Here is a 20,864-nt window from a genome sequence, read left to right as displayed (position 1 = left end):
GGAGTTTTCTTGACAGATAAATCATGCTCTCTGGATTCTCAAGAGCTCTTCAATTTGAGAGTTATTTTGTTTATAATATTTTTAAATTTTATTTTACTGAAGTATAGTTGATTTACAATGTTGTGTTAACTCCTGCTGTACAGCAAAGTGATTCCATTGTTTACAATATTTTAAAAAGCAATATTAAAAGAGAAGAAAGCTTTTTCTGGTGCTTTCCTCACCACATTCACTCAAATACGTTATATGTACACCCAACGTTCTGTTAGATGTAGAAGGGCCTCTTCCTGCCTCTCTCACTCCTCAATTTCTGCCCCCCCAACTCCTTTCCCTTATATGTATTCCCAGGAATTTATCTTCCTTCTTCTCTCTCTGTATCCTCCTCCATTAACATAGTCTACTTACACTTTAATCTCAATTACCATCACTGTGTAAATGACTCAAATTCAAATCTTCATTTATAAACTACCTCTCCAGCTCCGGGCGCCCATTCCAACTGCCTTTTGACAGTTCTGTCCCATGTCCCATAGTTACTTCAAGCGCAACATGTCGAAAATCCAGATGTACCATCTAGGTCCTGGTAAGCTGCTGCCTGCTAATCTCTTTCACGCCATCAGAACAAGAAAGAATCTCACTACTAACACTTGCTGGGGGACAGATGATCCATTCATGTGACTTTGATTCAAATATTTGCTGTGGTTGTTGAATTTCAAAATAACTCTGAAGAAACCTTCCCAAGTGTCAATTAACAAGGAAGGAGACAAGGGAGCCCCAGAAATCAAGAATATTTCCAAGTCATCTTAGAAAAGAAAACTGATACATTTCCCTAGGCAAGATAATATATTTAGTATCAGACAATGTGCTAAAGACCCTGTCTGCATGGAGTTTTTGATCTAGTTGAAAGACAGATGCTGTGCAAAGGAATACACTAATACATTGTTGGAACTGTGACAGAAGCTGTGAAAGAACAGAAGAAAGTGCTGTAAGACAAAAAGACAGGGGCCTGAATTTAGAATGGAAGGGTCAAGATAGGCATCTCAGGAAGCGACATTTTGAGCTGAGACTTGAGGAATGAGCAGGTGTTTACCAGCCAAAGATTGCAAGAGGGATAGGGAGAAGAAGGCCAAAAATAAGTAAATAAATAACAGCATGAGCAAGGGCCACTGAACAACAGCCCTTGGCACATTCAAAGAACTAAAATAAGCCTGGCATGTTGGATCAGAGGAGGCAAGGGAGAGAGTGGCAGAAGATGGGGTTAGACAGGTTGGCAGAGGCCAAATCACATGTGGCCTTAGAGGGCATGTTAAGGAGTCTGGACTTGATTCTTGTGCACTGGAAGTCACTAGGAGGGTTTGAATCTTTTGCATACCACTTGCATGTCATTTCCTAACCCCTCTATCTACTCCCAAGTCTTCTAGATTCCAGGGGGATTCAGAAGCTATTCTCACTGAGCTCCTCTTGTCTCCTGAATTCCCATGCTACTCCTATTGCCGTCATTCCTATCATCAGACTGTCCATAGATCTCAAGACCCTCCGTTTCCACAGGAAGGGACAGACACACAACTGGATGCCTGTCAGGCCACCGAGATGGAGGAGGAGCCTCACACAGGAGCCTTAATAATAACCCTGGCAGCAGGGAGAGGGGTTGTGGTTGAAGACAGCAACATAGGAACTGTAATAGATTTAAATAGGACCAGCTTAAATCTCTCTTCAGAACCTAACAGTCTACATGTCTTCTTGTTTAATCTTCATAGGAAAGCAGTGAGACCACATGGACCAAAGGAGAATTGAGTTTGTCAGAGAATCAATATTTATTCTTGATGTAGAAAATGAAAGGAATAGAGAAAACTATTAAAGTCTGTATAAATGTAATATTAGTCATTCCTGTCAAGGGTTTACCATTTATGATTTAAAAGCTAAGAATTATGTATACAATTTAAGGTATCTAATTGATTTACCTAAGTTTCTTCTGTTTCAGCCTGTATTTTGTTTCCCAAATACTCTGGAGGGGCTTAAGTGACAAGTGGAAGGAGACTGACAAAGCAGCTAATAAGTGTCACATCCTGTGCTAGAAGCTTTACATATATACTCAGTGATCCTACCAGTAATCTGATGTTGATATTATCACCCTCTTACACATGAACTGAGGCCTTGAAAGCCAAGTAAAGTTACTTTCAGGTAGAATGGTGAAGTAGCTTGCCTAATTGGAAATAGATAGTGATGGAAAAGCTAAGATTCAAACCCAACTTCATTCTCCTAGGAGCTCAAGCTCTTCCCACCTTGCTTTCCAATTGCAGCAGTGGAGTAAAAGATTTTTGTTGTATCAAAAGGTCTTAGGTTAGGGTAACGTTACGTGCCAGCTTGCCCAGAACATCCTGGTTATGCTCATTATCTCTGTGTAATCATGGTGCCCCCTTTTGCTCTCACAAGTGTCCTGGATTGGATGCTATGGTCATTAGTCTTAGAGAGAGGGAAAACCATGGCTTGTCTGAAGGGTACTGAAAGAACAAACAGACGTTCCATCTGCCTTGTAATGGGAAACTGGGGAGTGGTGTTAGAAGAGTTAGTTTTTATCTCTTGACTCCAAGCTCTTTAACCACATTAAGGAGTTATCTACATTCTAGGGCTTAGCGCAATACTAGACATCAACAATGACATGGAAACGGCAAAATCTTCCCTTTGCTTCATTTTCCTCACGCTACATTAGAAAACATTTATTAAACTAGACTAATGCAGGTATTGTGTACACATCATGCCTAATTCTCCTACAAAATCCTCATTACTTCCTTGTTTTATAGGTGAAAAAAAATGATGCTGAAAAAGTAAAGCCTTTGCCCAAAGTAACATTTCCAAAGCCAAATCTCATATAACATGGGGATACTTGCCTTCTACTATTCTTTGGGCCAAACATACCCAAAAAAAGGCACTTAAAATTTTTAGAGGGGATGATATTTGTTAAGAAATAAGTGAATAATGAAAAGTATTTTAGCTGCCATTAAATCTGTTTATTATAACAGATACATTTTAAAAATGCAAAAATATTTCTCAATTTACCAGGGGTTTAGATCTCTAGGAATGATACGTATCTGGCAGGCTGGAAGAGTTCTCTAATAAAAATAATGTTCTTATCAATTACTGCTGACACTTCTAAAACTAGATGTTACTAACGAGGCATCATATTTGAAATGTACTCAAATATAAGAATCTTAAATTCCTCTCTGTTAGGCAAGGTGAGATTTAATAAAGGTATGTTTTGGTTTGTCCTACTTTGTTCAAATTCTGAGCCCAAAGATCACAGTGTGCACACTATTTGGTTGTTTATTATTATATATCAAATATTTGGCCTATTAGCATCCATGTACAGTACCAGGTCCTACAGATGTGGACATGTAGCAGGAAAGAATCCCTGACTTTCTGCCTGGGAGAGAGAAAGGATACATAAACAAGTATGTGTAATAACGGGTTTTAAGGTTTCTGAAAGCATGGTCAAGGAAAAAAGGCAGGCACTGTCAGGTCTACCCAGGGGATATCAAAGACTCCTCAGAGCTGGTGACATTTGAGCTGACTTTTGAGAGTTGGGTCAGCATTTACTAGACAAGCAGACTAGATATTTAAAATATTATATAAATATCTAATATTTAATAATACTTAGAATATTATATAAATAAAAGTATAAAATATTACATAAAAATATTCCAGGAATAAAAGCAATGTGAAACAATATTATATATTTCAAAAGGTTGATATGAAAGTAAATGATTTTTGGTAAGCTCAATTTTATTTAAAAACAATCTTAATTATCCTTTGCATTTCTACCCACACACACATACACACACACACAGACATATATATACATAGTTCAAAGTCTGGGCTTCATGTTATCTCACATTTGAAATCTGAAACTGACAGTTTCAGTCAGTTAGACAGTTTGAAATTATGGTAGCTAGAGGAATCTTAACTCTACTGCATATATTTTTAAAATGAAAGTTAACACAATAATAAAAAGTACTACATGCAACCAAAAAGGCTAATTTACAAGGACAGTGGGACCCATTACTAAATTCTGAGGTTTTGAAAATGGAAAGTCTCAACACAGCTTTCACAACAGAAATAAAATTAATTAGTTATTTAAAATCCCTTCATCACCATTTAAAGAGTTTCCATATTTTCCGTACATTATAGAACATAAATATTCAGAAACTGTTTCTGGTTATCTCTTCATCTTTACTTGACAAATTTCTCTTACCTATGTGACTTCTCTAAATTTTGCTGTAGAACAGTGTGGGCTTAGAAAGAAAAGATTTTTCAGAATTCTTCCTAGGATCAGTCTGAAATTCTAGAGGCAAATTTATCACACATAATCCTAATACCTGATAAAACAAAAGCACCAAAACCAGGTTACCCTGCTACCTTGAATCCACCCCCTAAAAATAGTAGGCACTCTATAATAATTGGTTATTATTAAATGCCAGGTATTATTCTGAGCACTCTACACATTTAAAATCACTTAAACCTCACAAGAATCCTATGATATCTTTACTATGATTACTCTAGTTTACAGGTGAGAAAATGAAACCCCAAAGAGGTAAATCCCAGTAAATGACAGAGCTGGAATTCAAACCCAGTCTGGCTCCACAGGCCATGCTCTGTACTATCCTTTCTGGAATCTGAACTCCTTAGCAATTATGTCTGTGTATTACATACTTTATATTCACAATCATTCACTGGCCCCTAATTTATCCTAGCTGCTGAGAAGAGCCAGTAACACTGATTATAGTCATTCCTGTACTTGAAGAGTTCATAGTAAATAAACAATACAATGTAAGGAGTCAATGCTCCAAGTGCTCTCCAAGTGCTGAGGATAGAGTGACTAATTCAGTCAGGGCAAGTTTCACAGAGGAAGTGATATAAGCAGGGCATTTAATGCTGAAAAGAAGTATATTGGGTGGGAGGGGGAACTGAGGAAGGCATTTTAACCATAAAAACATCTTGGACTTGCTGGGTGATATGGTAGTTCTATTTTTAGTTTTTTAAGGAATCTCCACACTGGTCTCCATAGTGGCTGTATCAATTTACATTCCCACCAAGAGTGCAGGATGGGCCCCTTTTCTCCACACCCTCTCCAGCATTTATTGTTTCTCGATTTTTTGATGATGGCCATTCTGACTGGTGTGAGGTGATACCTCATTGTGGTTTTGATTTGCATTTCTCCAATGATTAGTGATGACTAACACAACATTGTAGAGCATTTATACTCCAATAAACATGTGAAAAATAAATAAATAAATAAATAGTAGCAACACCCAAAAAAAAACAAAAACAAAAAAACCATCTTGGGCAAAAATATAGAGGTGGGAGAGAGCTAATCATGCTGGGAAATAGACATTCTATGTCTGGTTATGAAGGGAAGTGGTAGGAAACCAGGCTGGAGGTTGGGGCAAGGACAGACTGTGATGGGCCTCAAATCCAAGTAAAGAAATTTGCAGTAGATCTTGAAGGCACCAGGGAACCATCAGGAGTTTTGACTTAAGAGAAATGGTGTGATTTGATTTAGGTTTTAGAAAGACATCTCTGGCCATCTTATAGAATGTAGTGATTACAAGGTCATTAGGTTGCAGGTCATTAGGAAAACTCCACAGGAGAGAAGCTGAGAGTGTGAATGCAGAGGGAAATAGCAGACTAGGACAGACTAGAGAGCAATTTAGGAGGGATAATGAACAGGGCAAGGGCTTGATGACTGCAGACTTGCAGATCCATCCAAACAAGCAACAGAGACTGATTAAATGAGGTTAAAGTTAAGACTCAGACTACAGCTCTCAAAAGCAGCCACAGTCCACTTAGTTATCATCACTGAGTAACTCACCAGAAATAAGACCATCCAGTAGTATTCAGAGATGTCTAAAATTTACCAGGGCTTTTTTGGAGCCAGAATAAAACCAGGAGAACACTTCTAATAAGAATGTATAAATAGGGATTGCCTACTTCCATTTCCTAGAGTCAGATTCAAGTAAGTAGTTGTACAACATAGCTCTATAGCCTGGCATGCCTTCAGAAAGAATAGCTCAAAAAGAATTTGTCTTTTTAATGGGTTCCTTCTATATAACTGTAACAGCTGGGAAGTGACCAAATTGAGAAGAAATCTTCAACTCAAAAGAAGAGCCTTAAATCAGAAAATTTATCACTTTTTCAACTGAGTTTGGCTAAATGTTTAAGGTTTTGAAATACAGTTTCATTAAGAAGCCAGTCCAGGGCTTCCCTGGTGACACAGTGGTTGAGAGTCCGCCTGCCGATGCAGGAGACGCGGGTTCGTGCCCCGGTCCGGGAAGATCCCACATGCCGCGGAGCGGCTGGGCCCGTGAGCCACGGCCGCTGAGCCTGCGCGTCCGGAGCCTGTGCTCCGCAACGGGAGAGGTCACAGCAGTGAGAGGCCCGCATATGGCAAAAAAAAAAAAAAAAAAAAGAAGAAGAAGAAGCCAGTCCAACCCCATCCCATTCTTTTTTTTTTTTTTTTTTGGCGGTAGGCGGGCCTCTCACTGCTGTGGCCTCTCCCGTTGTGGAGCACAGGCTCCGGACGCGCAGGCTCAGCGGCCGTGGCTCACGGGCCCAGCCGCTCCGCGGCATGTGGGATCTTCCCGGACCGGAGCACGAACCTGCGTCCCCTGCATCGGCAGGCGGACTCTCAACCACTGCGCCACCAGGGAAGCCCCCCATCCCATTCTTAAATTCACCCTTTTCTGGAAATGGGGGTGGGGGGGAATGAAAGATATAGATATGACAGAATAGCATTTATTATATACAAAGTGGTTTTTCTTCGGCAAACACTTGAAAAGCATTCATCCAAGGTGATAAATTTGACTTGTAACAGCACAGGGAGAAATAAGAGGCAACCTGTGATAGATAATTTTTTAGGATTATTTTTCCCCATCCATGAGCCTGTAACTTAAAAAACATTTAAACAAGGCAATCATCAAGAATGGGACACTTTTAAACATATAAAAAGAAGTAGACACTTAATCTGGGATGCATTTATACATCTGCAATCTATCAATGAAAATCTTTGACTCTGTAATGTGGTCCGTCAAAATGGCTACATTTGGTGGCAATTGTGGATACTGACCCACTACTTGAAGAAAGCGGCTTCAGCAGGGTGCTTTGTTGCCATTACACTAAACAGTCACCTCCCAGGTTTCAGGGTCTGAAGAAATTAAGAGTTTCTATCTGTGGATGAGAAAATTACATTTCTACCTATAATCCCAGGCTGACAAGTTACTAAGAAATATGGAAACTGACCTTTTTGAGCAAGAGGTTTCAAAAAAATCCATGAATCAACAGTGACTTTTAGAAAAGCACACATCTAAAACAGACTTAAAAGATGATCTTCTTTAAAGGCAGCCCCAAGACTTTCCACTTGGGTTTCTCTGTACCACTCTGGCTAACTTACTAACTTCTATGGCTTCACAACAAAAAAAACAAGAAATTGCAGAAATGTGATTACATTGTGGCATCACTACCCAAAGGTCCTAGTTTTCAAAGAGATATCCCCAATTTCTGGCCTTGCCATTGTTCTACAAGCTATTGAAACAACCTGAACATGTATTACCTTTGTAGCCTAGCAGACAGTAAGGTCTTTCAAGGGGGAGATGAAATCTTCTACATCTTTCTTCATCTTTACCTGGTATGGTATCCAGCTCATACTCTGCAGACACTACACTTATTAAACTCTCACACGATTAATGCACCAAATCGTATCTAGTCTCCAACACAGTTTCTGCCACCAAAAACAGACATGAGGGGGAAAAAAACCCAGAAAGTTTAGCCACTTTTAAGTTAGTCTTTTTAAGGCTGAGTTGTGGAGCCATTTTAAATGGTGACCCATTTGAACCTTATATAAATAAATCCTTTGGATAATATTCAAATGAAATGACAAATTCTGTTCCATGTCATATGGTGTCATGAAAAGGTTCCAGAACCAAACTTGACTTCACCATTTAAAGTGGATCAAATCCGAACGGATTGCATGAGTAGGCTGGAAGCATGATAGCACCTACTTTGGAGAAGAATGGGGAAAATAAAGAAAGCTCAAAAGTTTCCAAGAGGAACAGGATACACCCAGGTCCAATTCCATTCTTTGTGAGCTTGGTGAATGCATGGCCCAAAAACCCACAAACCCAAATTTTCAATTCCAACTTGAAGATCCTATGGCTTAGACAAGTCACTATAGAAAGACTGGTGGAACCTTTGTGGAATCAATGTCACACTTTATACAAACCAGGTACACTGCTGCTTATGTTTCTCTGCCTGACAATAATGGGAAAATCAAATTTTATCATTTGTTTTCCATTTTGTGTAAATACTGTACATGTACGTCATATTACACAATGTTGGTGCAATGAAGCTTCCTTTCACAGTAACAAAAAAATGTAGGAGCTGTGGATTATATCTATAATTTTCCTATTAGATAGTATTCTTTCAATGCATCAGGACATGAACAAGTTTTGAATAGAAATGTTTAGTCTCTGGATTATCAAGATTTTGAAGAAAGTAACTTGCAAGTTTCCATACACAGCTGCTCACTAAAAGAAGGAGGCAATCACCAACAAGCAAGTAGGGAGCCTTGATTAAATATTATCTCCGTTGTCTTTCAAATCAGAATCTTTCAATCCACTTACATAGGTTACACTGTGAATAACTGAGTTTAAATGTTTTTTTTAGAGCATACCTGAAGCATGAACAAATGAAAACTCCATATTTAAGCAATTACATGCAACTCAGAAATGCCGATTTCCATCACAATTAGCCTAAGTTATGCAACATATTTTTGTTCCTTTTTAGTATATAGGTGATGCATGTTTTTCCACTTTGCTTAACTGCCTATAGTGAAATTTTAAAAATCACACAGACCATATATAACCATAAAAGAAAGGGCACCTTTTTATTTTTCCCAATGTACCATGTTTCTACATTGCTTACAGAGCTTATACAAGAAACACTGTTGGTTTCTATATAAAGATTTCCATAAAATTTTTATAGTTTCTATAAATGTATAAAGACTGTTGGTTTCATTATAACCTCTGTTTCAGTGCCAGTGGAAAGAAAAATTACCTGCAGCTCTGAACAGTGATCTACATGTACAGGGACGGGTGGGTATGTTCAGACCTCTAGTTAAAGAGCTCTAAGACACTTGCTATATTTCATCAAAATATAGATGAGCACAGTGGAGAAGCAACTTCTAGCACACTAAACTCTAATCGCCACTCTTAGAACAAACAGGCTATAAAAAGTGCAATTGTGAGAACAAATTACTAATTCTTAATGTTTTAGTACAAGAAGTAAATCATATAATAAATAATGCATTTTTAAATGGTAGGTGTAATGCCTATTGTACTTGACACATTACAAGGCTATTTATGGAAATCTCTGTGATATGTTATTATATCTTTATTCTAAATTATCCCATACTACATGTTATAATTACTAAAGCCTCTTTTTTAATCTGAAAAATCATATGTTTTGAACCCAAAGATGGGGTTTTGATGAGAGTGGTGACCATAATTTGCTAACACGTTAATTTATCCTTTTCTCCTTTAATTCAATTAATATTCATTAAAACTGCACTAATCACAATGAATAAAGTTTTACCATTTATTTCCATAATTATGAATGAATACAGTAAACATAATAGAATAATTATAAATCCATTTAATTAATTACAAGGCTGTTTCCAGCAGGGAAAGATATTCATGTTTTGTTTTCTTATTTTTAATGCCAGATTGACATGTTGGTATCTTTGAGAAACCATTTCTAGAAATGAAAGAAACACATTGTGATTCTGTTCTTCTTTAACAAAAATTTTCTCTTAGACAGGCTTTATTAAGAGCCACATTATCTAAACTTGTAGTAAGAGAATGAAAAGAATCTGGTTTAAGCTACCAAACTCAAAGTAACTTGAAAATTGTGTCTGTAATTTAGTCATCTTAACGTTAAAAAAATGATTTAGACTAATTCGGATTACGCTTATGAGAGATACAATTCTTTAAATTTCACAAGTAAGTTGTTAGAGGTGGTTTTTTTTCAAATGCAGGATCCTTTCCAAGTCAGGATCCTACCAATGTTAATGTTTTAGTATTTAAACTAGGTAAACATTAAACAAAAGCAGATGAATAAATAATATGAACTATGAAAAGACCTTGCTTTTGCCTTTGTTGTTGTTTGTTTTTCTCTTTTAGAAAACATAGGCATTGCATATCTTTCAGGAATTAACAAAGCCTGTACTTTCAGGTTTTAAGATAGCAGGCCTACCAGATTTTAAATGAAATATTGAGTGCTACAGTGATTTAATGGTTTTAAACCATAGATGTCATCGCAGTCTGAGGGTGTCACAGACAACTTAAGGAAGAAAAAAAAAATGGGGCACAGAGAAATCACTTTGTCAGTAATTACAATCAAGAGTCCGAAAATGTGGCTCAGGCTGCTCATTACTTCTTCCTTCTGTATCAAGACCCTTATTTACATTTCAGATTACATTTTTTATGAAACAGTAAGATCTATCAGAGCTGAGAGGACTGAAATAATGAGGGAAAAACATTTTAATAAAACGTGTTGGGTCTGCATTACTTCCGTGTCAGAAAGAAAGGCTACTTCTGTAGTGATGGATCATTTATTCTGCTTCTAAACGAGAAGCAAAAAGATGAAACTGATGAACTTTTACTGCCCATTTGTCTTTAGCAGACAATTAAGACAGAGAAGATCAAAATGGATTATCATACCACACAGACAACTGGCCCAACAGTAATACATCTCTGGGACCACAGATTTGTAACTCTCTTTTATCCCTCCCCTTTCTTCTTACTTCTTTTTCCACTCTAAAGGCAGTGCTAGCTTTGTGGCTCAAGGAGAGCCAAAAGGCTGGTCATCATTATTCAGTCACAGATGTCAATCTAACCTCCCTTTTTTCTCAGTTTCTAAAGCAGTGAGCCACAATAATTTGTGACAGATTCTTTTACTGTAAGGTACAAAGAACACACAGAATAAAACATCTAGCAGCAGCAAGCGTCTCTGATCAAGTGTGCTGGTACATGGGAAATACACTATATGTAAAAACAAGCACTAGTAGTTTAAGCGAATGGGGAGAAAAACTGGGGAGGCGGGGGGGTTGTGTGTGTGTGTAGTAATAAGTGCTATATTTTGTGGTGAATTATCTCAAATATTCCTTATGGATTGCATCATAAATGTTTTAATACTAGAAATGTTGTCTAGATTAAGTACACATTCAGCATTTAAAGCTTGTATGTAATAGAAATATTTCTAAGAATCCCTTTATAATAGCACACCAAAGGGAAAGATAATTTGGCATAATCCAACAAATGCTAAAAAGAAAACACATAAGATCAGAATCCAAATTATAAAAATGTAAGTAAGAAACATGCAGGTCTCATTTCCTTTACTAATAGATCAACTCTCAAATTTCTTGGAATTTTGAGGTAACTTCTCCAAACAAAGTAGAGCTTTCATTCATCCTTCATTCTTGAGTTACATGTGGTAAAGAAGGGAAACTGTGTGTCAAGTTGGAAGAGATGCTAAATAAGGCAGTGATGTGCATACCCTCATAAGTCCACATCCAGCCTATGAGCATCAACCTCCAAATTTCAAAACTAAGTCACTGATCCAGACAAAGAAAACAAATGCCTATCCTAAGAGCACTTTAAAATAGCTAAAAGTTATTTTTTAGATTCCTACTATAATTGAATTCCAACTTCAGTATATAAAATACTTGTAAGATCATCCATTAACTAAAATAAAGAGAACTAAGTTCACAACACAACAATACTTAGTCAGTAAACTGGGCTCCATATGCAGTGACAAAATTGATGATAATCTATATTTCTATTTCTCTCTCATATTTCACGTGTTTGTATGTGGAGTACCTGTATATATACATACTCTACCCAAACATAAACACATATATATACTCAAAGAACTAAACATGAAAAAATAAATACCAAATTGTCACAGTAGTTATCTGAGTAGTAAAATTTCAATGACCTGTAGTTTCTTTCTTTTCATTCTTTCTTTTATTTTTGCTTTATTTTTATTTCCTAAATTGCTTTTTGCTAATGAACATATTACCATGCAATTTTTTTAAAGTTACACCAAAAAAAAAAAAGATCATGGTGCTCACAAATTTTCAGATATAGCAAGAAACTATGTTTAAAGGAATAAACCCAGATGTTAACTATGTTATTTTAAGTTTTCTCCTACATAATTTTTTCTCATTGGGTAATTCAGATCATGGGACCACAAAGGTTATTTACCTAGACAACAATATTTTAAAAGAATGATTTTCTTAAGAGCTATGGCCTCAAGTCTATTCTAAGTAATACTTTAAGATCTTCCACCCTTTAAACATTGTCGAAAGAAAAAAAACATTAATAAAAAGGTCCTATAATCTTTGGATTGTGTAAATTAAATCCGAAGGGCTCAATCCCATACCAATTTAGGGTAAGATAAAAATCTAACTCTCCTGTTGGAAGATGAGGCAAGGGGTAGAGTGAGAAAATTACTATTTTTGTTAAATCTCATTTTAAAGTCTTGAGATCACATGCAAAGCAATCCATACCAGTTTTCTTGGGCTCTTGTACAGTAAAATCTCATGACAAAGCATCTCATTATCCTGATTATCCACTTATATTCCTAAAGATGTATCAGATACCTTGCCCTCTATACAGCAAGCCACATTGCAAAGGTGTTACTACTACTGTACTGGATATTTATATTCCATTGTACTTATCCTCATTCAAGGACATTCTTTTAGTATATAAAATTAAATGAATGTACTTCAGAAAAATGTTTTTATTATGTACAATATCCCACATGTGAAAGGCTTTAAAAAGTTGTTTTATTGTATAATCAAGAATGCTTTTATTTCAAAACTGCTTTAAAAAAGCATACCAAATTGCATGTTTGAACTAAAAATGTAAGGTTCCCCAAAAAGCTACAAAACATTACTAATATTTCTCAAGATAGAAACTGGAATCCAGAATGTATAACCTGGATCTAATTATAAAGAGTAGAGCAGCTTTGGAACTTCAGCAGTATTTTGTGAGTAAAATAGTTCCTTCCACTCCATTCATTCCATGTTTGCAGAATGCAGGAAATTCAAGATGGCAAGACCAATTGGCCAAACAACTTTCACTACCATCATTAGAACCACCCTCACCCTAAAGACCATTCCCGCATGTGTATCTTCTTCAAGGACTACCATAACACAGTTTCATAATCTATTTCCAATTCCAGGAGATGTTATAAACTTCCATCCTTACCTTTTTGTTACGCCAGTTCTTGCCTGCTTAAATAGCATAAAAAAAAAAAGTTCACAGGCAATCCAAAAAGGATTTGCTAATGAACTGCAGACTGTAGCAAAATAAAAAGTAAAATTTGTGATAGGTTTTCTTCCTTACTTTCTGTGCATTCTTCCCCTGAAGGTAACACCCCAAATCTAGCACCAATATTTTCGATCCTACTTCAATATGTTTTACTTTTTGTCTTGGGTTCCTAATTACTGTTTCTCTTCCGTTCTAAAAATTCATTTATCTCTTTCAGTAAAAAGAACAGTAATAATATGTTGAACGACTCTGAAATAAATTTTGTCATGTAAAAAATTAATTACGCATTCCGAACCTGGTCACTGTAGTCCTCCGGGAATTGCCTCTGCACCTCAGGATCTGTAAATAATTGACAGATAATATTAATTGGCTTTGGATTAGTGAGCAAGCAGAGGATCACACATTAATATTTGATCAGAAGATGATAGCAGCCCTGGCAGGGGATCCAAGGGGGGCAGCTGAGGCTGCTATGTTGATGAGCACAAGGAAGGACTCGGCAAGGCACTCCCATTACCCTCCTCCAGAAATATAAAAAAGAAAAATTTTAAAGACCTGATACTACTGTTAACTTTAGACTATTACCTAATGCAAAAAATTTTGCCAGCTGCAAATTGCCCTCGATATATTTTTCCAGAGAAAGTCAATCGGAAACCTGCCTGACTTTTCTTATCAGAGGCCTCCTTTTCATAGTTACAGATGTGGGCTTGATAAACCACCTTAAAGGCCAGTTTCAGATCTTGTGTGTGTTTGGGCGGGGTGGGGTGGGGGAGAGGGCAGGGTGGAGGGAAGGATCAGATAAGAATTCTTTCAAGGAACAAATGCAAAACTCCCTGCTTTTAAAAATAAAATATATCCTTCTCAAAATACTCATGGTCTCTTGAAAACAGATGAAGTTTTCTTCAAAAGAAAACAATACACTTTTAGCTTGTCAGAGTTAACAAAATATCATGATATGAGATATTATGTTCTAACATAATTAGACTTGCTCAGAAACTAAAAATACATAGGTGAAGATATCTTTCATGACCATCTGTTTAAAATAGAATTAGGAAAGGGGTCACTTGATTCTTCAATCATAACTGCAAGATAATCCAATGGCATCGTCTGTAAGTCAATACAGAAGTGTACTAATTAAAAGCTATTAGCACTCCACTTGCTATTGATTAGGAAAACATTCAATCTTTTCTAATAAGAGAGAGATCTGGTTCCTCAGAGACACATTAAGAAGAGTGATCAGAATAATATCTATTTGAGAAATCATGTATCAATGCAAAAGGCTGTGGAAAAGCACAATATTTGAAGGTCCCCAACCACAGTGATCACAATATATACTTCTCAGTTTTCATATATATCCTTTAAAATACCAGTTTACTTCTCCATGAAAGTGAATCCATGTAAAAGTTAAAGCCCTCCATGCCACAAGATAAAAATGCGGTTAATTGTTCTGCAGTTAAAGAATCAAAAAGGGAGAAAATAATGGGCCTATTCACAAACTACATTTAAATCTTAGAAATATCAGTTTTCAAGTCATTGAAGTCAATGGATATTATTTTTCAAAACTCAAGACTAATAACAAAAGTAGGAATATTCAAAAGGTCACACCAAATGAAGATCTTCCCAAAATGGGTGGTGCAGAAAAGTTGAAACTATCTGTAGATTACTTCGGCTCTTGAAGTGTCTTCTGGTTGACTTTCTTTACCCTCATCTTCAAATACTAGGAAGAGACCAATGACATGTCTAGACTGGGACTAGTAGAATTCTGGCATAATCCCTCCTGCAGTATCTTGCAGGGTTGCCCTGGTAAGTCAGAGGAAGTAGCTGTTGCTTCTATTCTCTCTGGCCTAAAGGGCTGAAAGCACACAAAGACTTGGCCCTCTTGTGACAGGAGGCCAGAGGGCGCTAATGGTGTGGCATGAAAAGCACTAGGTCTAGGCGGGGGAATTGGGGGCGGGCCAGCAGGATGCAAAGAGACAGCTACGAGCCCAGCAAACCTCTAAAAGTGTACTGTGGGGTTGGGGTAGAGGATCCAAAAAGAGGGCAGTGGCTGTGATTCCTAACACATATGTAAATGACTTCGTTCAGCAAAATAACTGGTATTTTAGGATTTAAAATTTGGTACTGAGACCTGCCCCCACCCCCCACAAAAATGCAGCTCTAAGTCCCTGAGGAACACAGTAAAACAGAGGCTGGAAAAGCCGCAAAATAATCTAAGGCTTTTTTTTTTTTTCTTCCAGTTGTCATGTGGTTAACAATTACTCTTTACCCAGAAAACTTCACACAGAAATGACTCACATATAAATCTTTAATATCAGGTCCTCTTTCCTGCAATAGTTTGCTTCTTGGGAACTACAAAATACCAATGGAAATAAAGAGGGAATAAAACCAAAGACTATTTTTTATCACCATTTTCTGAGGGGATGAATATCAGAAACCAAAATTTGTGGTATATTCTCCAATTTAAAAAAATGTTTCTTGCTTGTAAGTGGGAAAGGAAAGGTCTTTAAATCTCTTTAACGAACTAAACCAACTGTTAACAAGAAACTACATTAATAATTAACTTGTCATTTTTAAAATGTATTTTATTCATATATACAACATAGAATTGAAAAAAGAGAAGGAAAATAGGTGAAAAGAAAAATCAACTTGTTTTAATACACTGAAGGTAAAGATGACCATGGAACCCCAAGATGGGGGTCATTCAAACCATCATATCATCCTAAACACTGCCTCAGTGGTAGGCAACATCAACTAAACACCTTCATCAACTAAATCCCTTCAACTGCCCTAAGACTACCCCTAGAGTGAGATTCCCAGATTTTAACAAAATCATGTTCCAAGATAATACATGGATTATTATTTACTATGATTCAAGCATAAAGCTTTTGATTCCCTTTCTTTAAGGCCCTGAGATTTACAAAAGCAAACTTCATGGGTCTTTAACACTCTCAAAAGCAACATCAAAAAAAAAAAAAGGCAATGCTTTTTAAAACCAAAGCCCAACCTATATAAAGTTCCATTCAATTAGCTCAAAGATCCAGTCTGATAGTTAACAAAACTATGAAAGCCATTTTGTAAAAATTAACACAAAAACTAAAAATAATTTGTATGAATTTTCTTTAAATGTCTATTTTGCACAGGAGGCTGAAATCATGTTTCACATTGAGTCGATCATAATGCCATAATGTCACCAAAATATCGACATTGGAAACATCTGAGTTAAAAAGGTCCAAATACAATCTGCTTTTCTCAAGCAACACAACACCCGCCTTACTAACAGTTTCAGCATGGCACATGTACAAAACCTAGCACCCTGCAGTTCAGCAAACCGCCTTTAAATTTTCTGTCTGGCAGGAATCCACTTTCGTGTCTGTATGTTTTTACAAGTACTCTATGTATTTCATTGCATCAGCTGCATTTCTTTGAGTTTTAAATGGTCTGGTAACATTTTATGAAATGTTCTATATCTTTATATGGAAAATAACATACACTGGAAAACTGTGCATCGATCTAATATTTATGTATCTATTTCTTTACCCACTATCCAATACTATAATTGCTAATGCTCCAAAACGTCTTCTCACATTCATACCCTCACTGCCAAATACAGTGTCACCAAACAGCTAACTTTCAACACAAAAATCTGCAGATGAGAGTACTACCATGGAAAAAAGTAACATAACAATTTGTTTAGGCAATTGGCAGTAAGAATACAGTTATCAGCATATGTCAAGCTTTCTCTCTAAGAACTGTCCCTCTGACAGAAAACTAAGAACATATAGTAATGCATTACCCTTCTTTCTCAGAAACTTTCTCCAGGTTCAAGTAATAGATTCTCACAAAATTAAAAATCAACTTCATCATCTCCCAGGAAAATACAATCTTTTGTTATAAAGTATTTAAAATATCTTGCTAGCAAGATGTATGGTATAGAAAAGTCCACACATGACTTAACCACATAAGGCTAAAAGAGACAGCTGGCTCTAGAACAAGGTTTCGCATTATGTCAATCTGACCAGCCAGTACCTTCTCCCAGCACTGCAACCATGCAAGAGGCTGACCCCACACAGACACATGTGCACCACTTCTACTGGAGGTCACAAAAGCATTTCTATACTTAAAACAGACATTTCACAGTACAGGACTCCCAACAGCACAGTCTCATTCAGGCGCAGAACATGACCATGCTTAAAAGCCTGTGTCTTGACAACAAAAAAAAACAGAAACCAAAAAAAAACTGATCTCAGAACAAATGCCTTACTTTTTTTTTAAAGAAAAGCTAATTTTCTTCAATCTCAATAGTCCATGTTTTCTACTCTTTTACTATAACATACTTTTAAATCTTTAAGATATACCAGATTGCCACAGGATGTTTAATTAATAGAATAAGAGTTTGGGCAAGACTTACTGGAAAGGCACTATAAATTATTTTACACAGGATCCAAAAAACCTTGAGTTCTGCCTTAGGCTTAAAGTTTCTAGAAAACGTGGTAGACAGATCTTTTACAACAGAAATGCAAAATAATTCATAAAAGTACTGTGCTTATGTATGAGGACTCATTTGTAGATTGGTAACTAATAAGCATACAAACACACACACCTTACCAAATTATTTTCCCGTTTTTCTCTGTCACACTAATGACTGACTCCATTTGAAGGGTCAAGGCATGACACTTTAACTGATTATTGAAAGATACACTGACTTCATTTTCTGTGAAAGCTGTCAAATGTTAGTCTTATATAACTGGAGCTCTTTTAAGAAATATAAGGGAAACTGCAAATATAGCCATTAACATGGGAATCTACACTGCTTTCACTTTTAGCATGCTAGGTATCAAGGCAGAAAACATTACATTTAATGCCTACTAAATTTATCCAGTCATTATCTCTAGGATATTTCAGTCAATAAGAGACAAAATACTGAACACATTTAAAGCTTACAATGACAAAAATCTGCTCCTTAAAAGTGAGACTTTAAAATTAGCTATACGACTTCCCTGGTGGCCCAGTGGTTAAGAATCCGCCTGCCAATGCAGGGGACACGGGTTTGAGCCCTGGTTTGGGAAAATACCTCATGCCGCGGAGCAACTAAGCCCGTGGGTCACAACTACTGAGCCTGCGCTCTAGAGCCCACAAGCCACAACTACTGAGCCCACGTGCTGCAACTACTGAAGACCGTGCACCTAGAGCCCGTGTGCCGCAACAAAGAGAAGCCACCGCAATGAGAAGCCCACTCACTGCAATGAAGAGTAGCCCCTGCTCGCCACAACTAGAGAAGGCCCGCACGCAGCAACGAAGACCCAATGCAGCCAAAAATAAATAAATAAATGTATAAAAAAATAAAAAATGGTTATGATGATAAATGTTATGATAGTAAATTTTTAAAAAATAAAAAAACTTTTAAAAATGAAATTAGCTATAAACAACATAATCTCATTGTTCAATTTCATGGAGTTTAAGATACTATCTTCCTCTCCCCAAAAACCATAAATGTTAATCCCAGCTGTAATCAGATTTAATTTTCCAGATGAGAAGATGGGAATATGCTGCAAATGGGTAATAGTCCATTACACTGCTCTTTCCCTAATGACATTTTCAATTTTTATATATTAAAAATGTAGACCCTCAGAAAATAGTCCAAGAAGTTGTACATTTTGAGGACAAACTCAATCTTCCTCCAAACACACTTAAAAATAAACTTTCTTTTAATCTTCAAGAAGAAAAGTTAATTTTTTGTATAATGTAGAATTAAAGTTTCTTGACAGTACGATTGCAAACTGGACTGCACTAAACTAATAAAGAGCTTCAAGGACACTACCTATTAAATGTTATAGCTATAAAAAGTCAGCTTTGCTTACTTTATATTATAAAATACTTGAACCATTAATACAATTATTCTAGTAAATTATTTCATTTATGATAGTTAAAATTCACTTATTAAAAAATATTTTTGGAAAGAATATTTCACATAGTAAAAAAAACAAAACAAACAAAAAAAAACACATTTTCCTTTTCCATGACAATAAAACAAAATGGTTTATGTTGTCTTTTTTTTTTAATTTTTTTAAATTGAAAATTACTCATTTCAAAAAATATTACTGATTCCAAAATGCAGGTTTTATTCTGAAATTACAAAGGAGTATACTTCACTAATTTTTAAAAAGTCATCTCAAAGTACTTTAAATGAAGTACTGCATGCACAAATGGAATTTCTTACTTTAAAAATCTATTCTAGGTATAACTTTTTTGCTATAAAACATGAAGACTGTAAGACATAAAAACTTTGAGTCATCACCAATTTTAAACCATGTTTCTATTCTAGCCTTTCCCCTCAACACTGGCATTTAAAATACATTCAAATACTACTTCACAGCAATCAGCCTGACAAACACAGGAACAGTTCACCATCTACAGCTATAATGAAAATCCAAACAGCATTATTCAGTAAAGGAGAGCACAACCCACCTCAGTATGGCAAGCAATGGAACCATTCGTGTGCCAGATTCCTCCTCAAACTAACATACTCTGCCTTTCAGATACATCCTGCTCTGATGTGACTATTTATGAATAAACAGCGGACACTGACCTATTGTTTTCAGTTGTTGGAGTTATGAATATAGAACAGTTACCAGTTAAGTGAACCAACAAGTACTAAATGCATCAGCTGTTCTACAAATAATGAGTCCATTGACTTTACGCAGTAAAATCTACAGAGTTTCATCTTTCTTCCTAGAGAATGCTGATAGCTTTTGACCAGTAAATAAATGCCACTACTTACTGATAATTTGAAATAGTTCTCATAACCAATTTCACCTACAGGAAATATACATCTGATCGTTAACCAAACCTTTGCTGCATAAACCCAAAAATCAAACCTAAGTCAAATTCCAAAGGGAGATTTTAAATGGAAAAGAGAGGGTGTGCTGGAAGGGAAAAAAAAATCAAAAGAACATGATCACTTACACTTACCTTTTTCCCTACTGAATATACTAGTTTTCAACTTTCATTATTATTTAAGTATTTAGGGTTTCTTACATTGGTTCAAAGTTTGGAACACTAATCCATAAAAATCTATCAAACTGATAAATACTGATGAAAGTTTTTAATGGTTATAATCTCGGGCTTCCATTTAATTTCTCTATGAGTTAAGATTAGTTTTACTCCACCTTTTTGAATAAGTACCGTAAGTATAAAATTTTTATTCCAATGTGAATAATTACGTCAGACTTAACCTGAAGAACAGCTGTGCCCTTTATGTACCACAAAAGTGATATCACTGCATATGGTCTTCATTAATAGATATATCACATTTGTCAAATTTGGTGAAAAGAGATAATTAACCTACTCAAATACAACTATTGACTGAGTACCCACTATGTGCCATGCACTATAATAGGCATTTTACATAAAATATCTGATTTTATCTTCATGACAAACCTATGATATTGGGACTATCACAATCAATTTTATCATAGTTAAAGAAAGCAT

General features: G+C 36.1%; 1 protein-coding gene across 1 annotated transcript in view; it reads right to left on the bottom strand.

Annotated features, from left to right (window-relative positions):
- Window positions 1-20,864, bottom strand: part of DENND1A (DENN domain containing 1A) — a 548,251-nt gene that overhangs the window by 387,171 nt on the left and 140,216 nt on the right. The window contains 1 exon segment of the mRNA XM_082843076.1: window positions 13,675-13,718. Coding sequence (XP_082699202.1) covers window positions 13,675-13,718 — 44 coding nt within the window.

The sequence above is a fragment of the Leucopleurus acutus genome, assembly GCF_964270905.1.
Source record: "Leucopleurus acutus genome assembly, chromosome: 7".
Lineage (NCBI taxonomy): Eukaryota > Metazoa > Chordata > Mammalia > Artiodactyla > Delphinidae > Leucopleurus > Leucopleurus acutus.
This window is presented reverse-complemented; position numbering and strand designations above follow the sequence as displayed.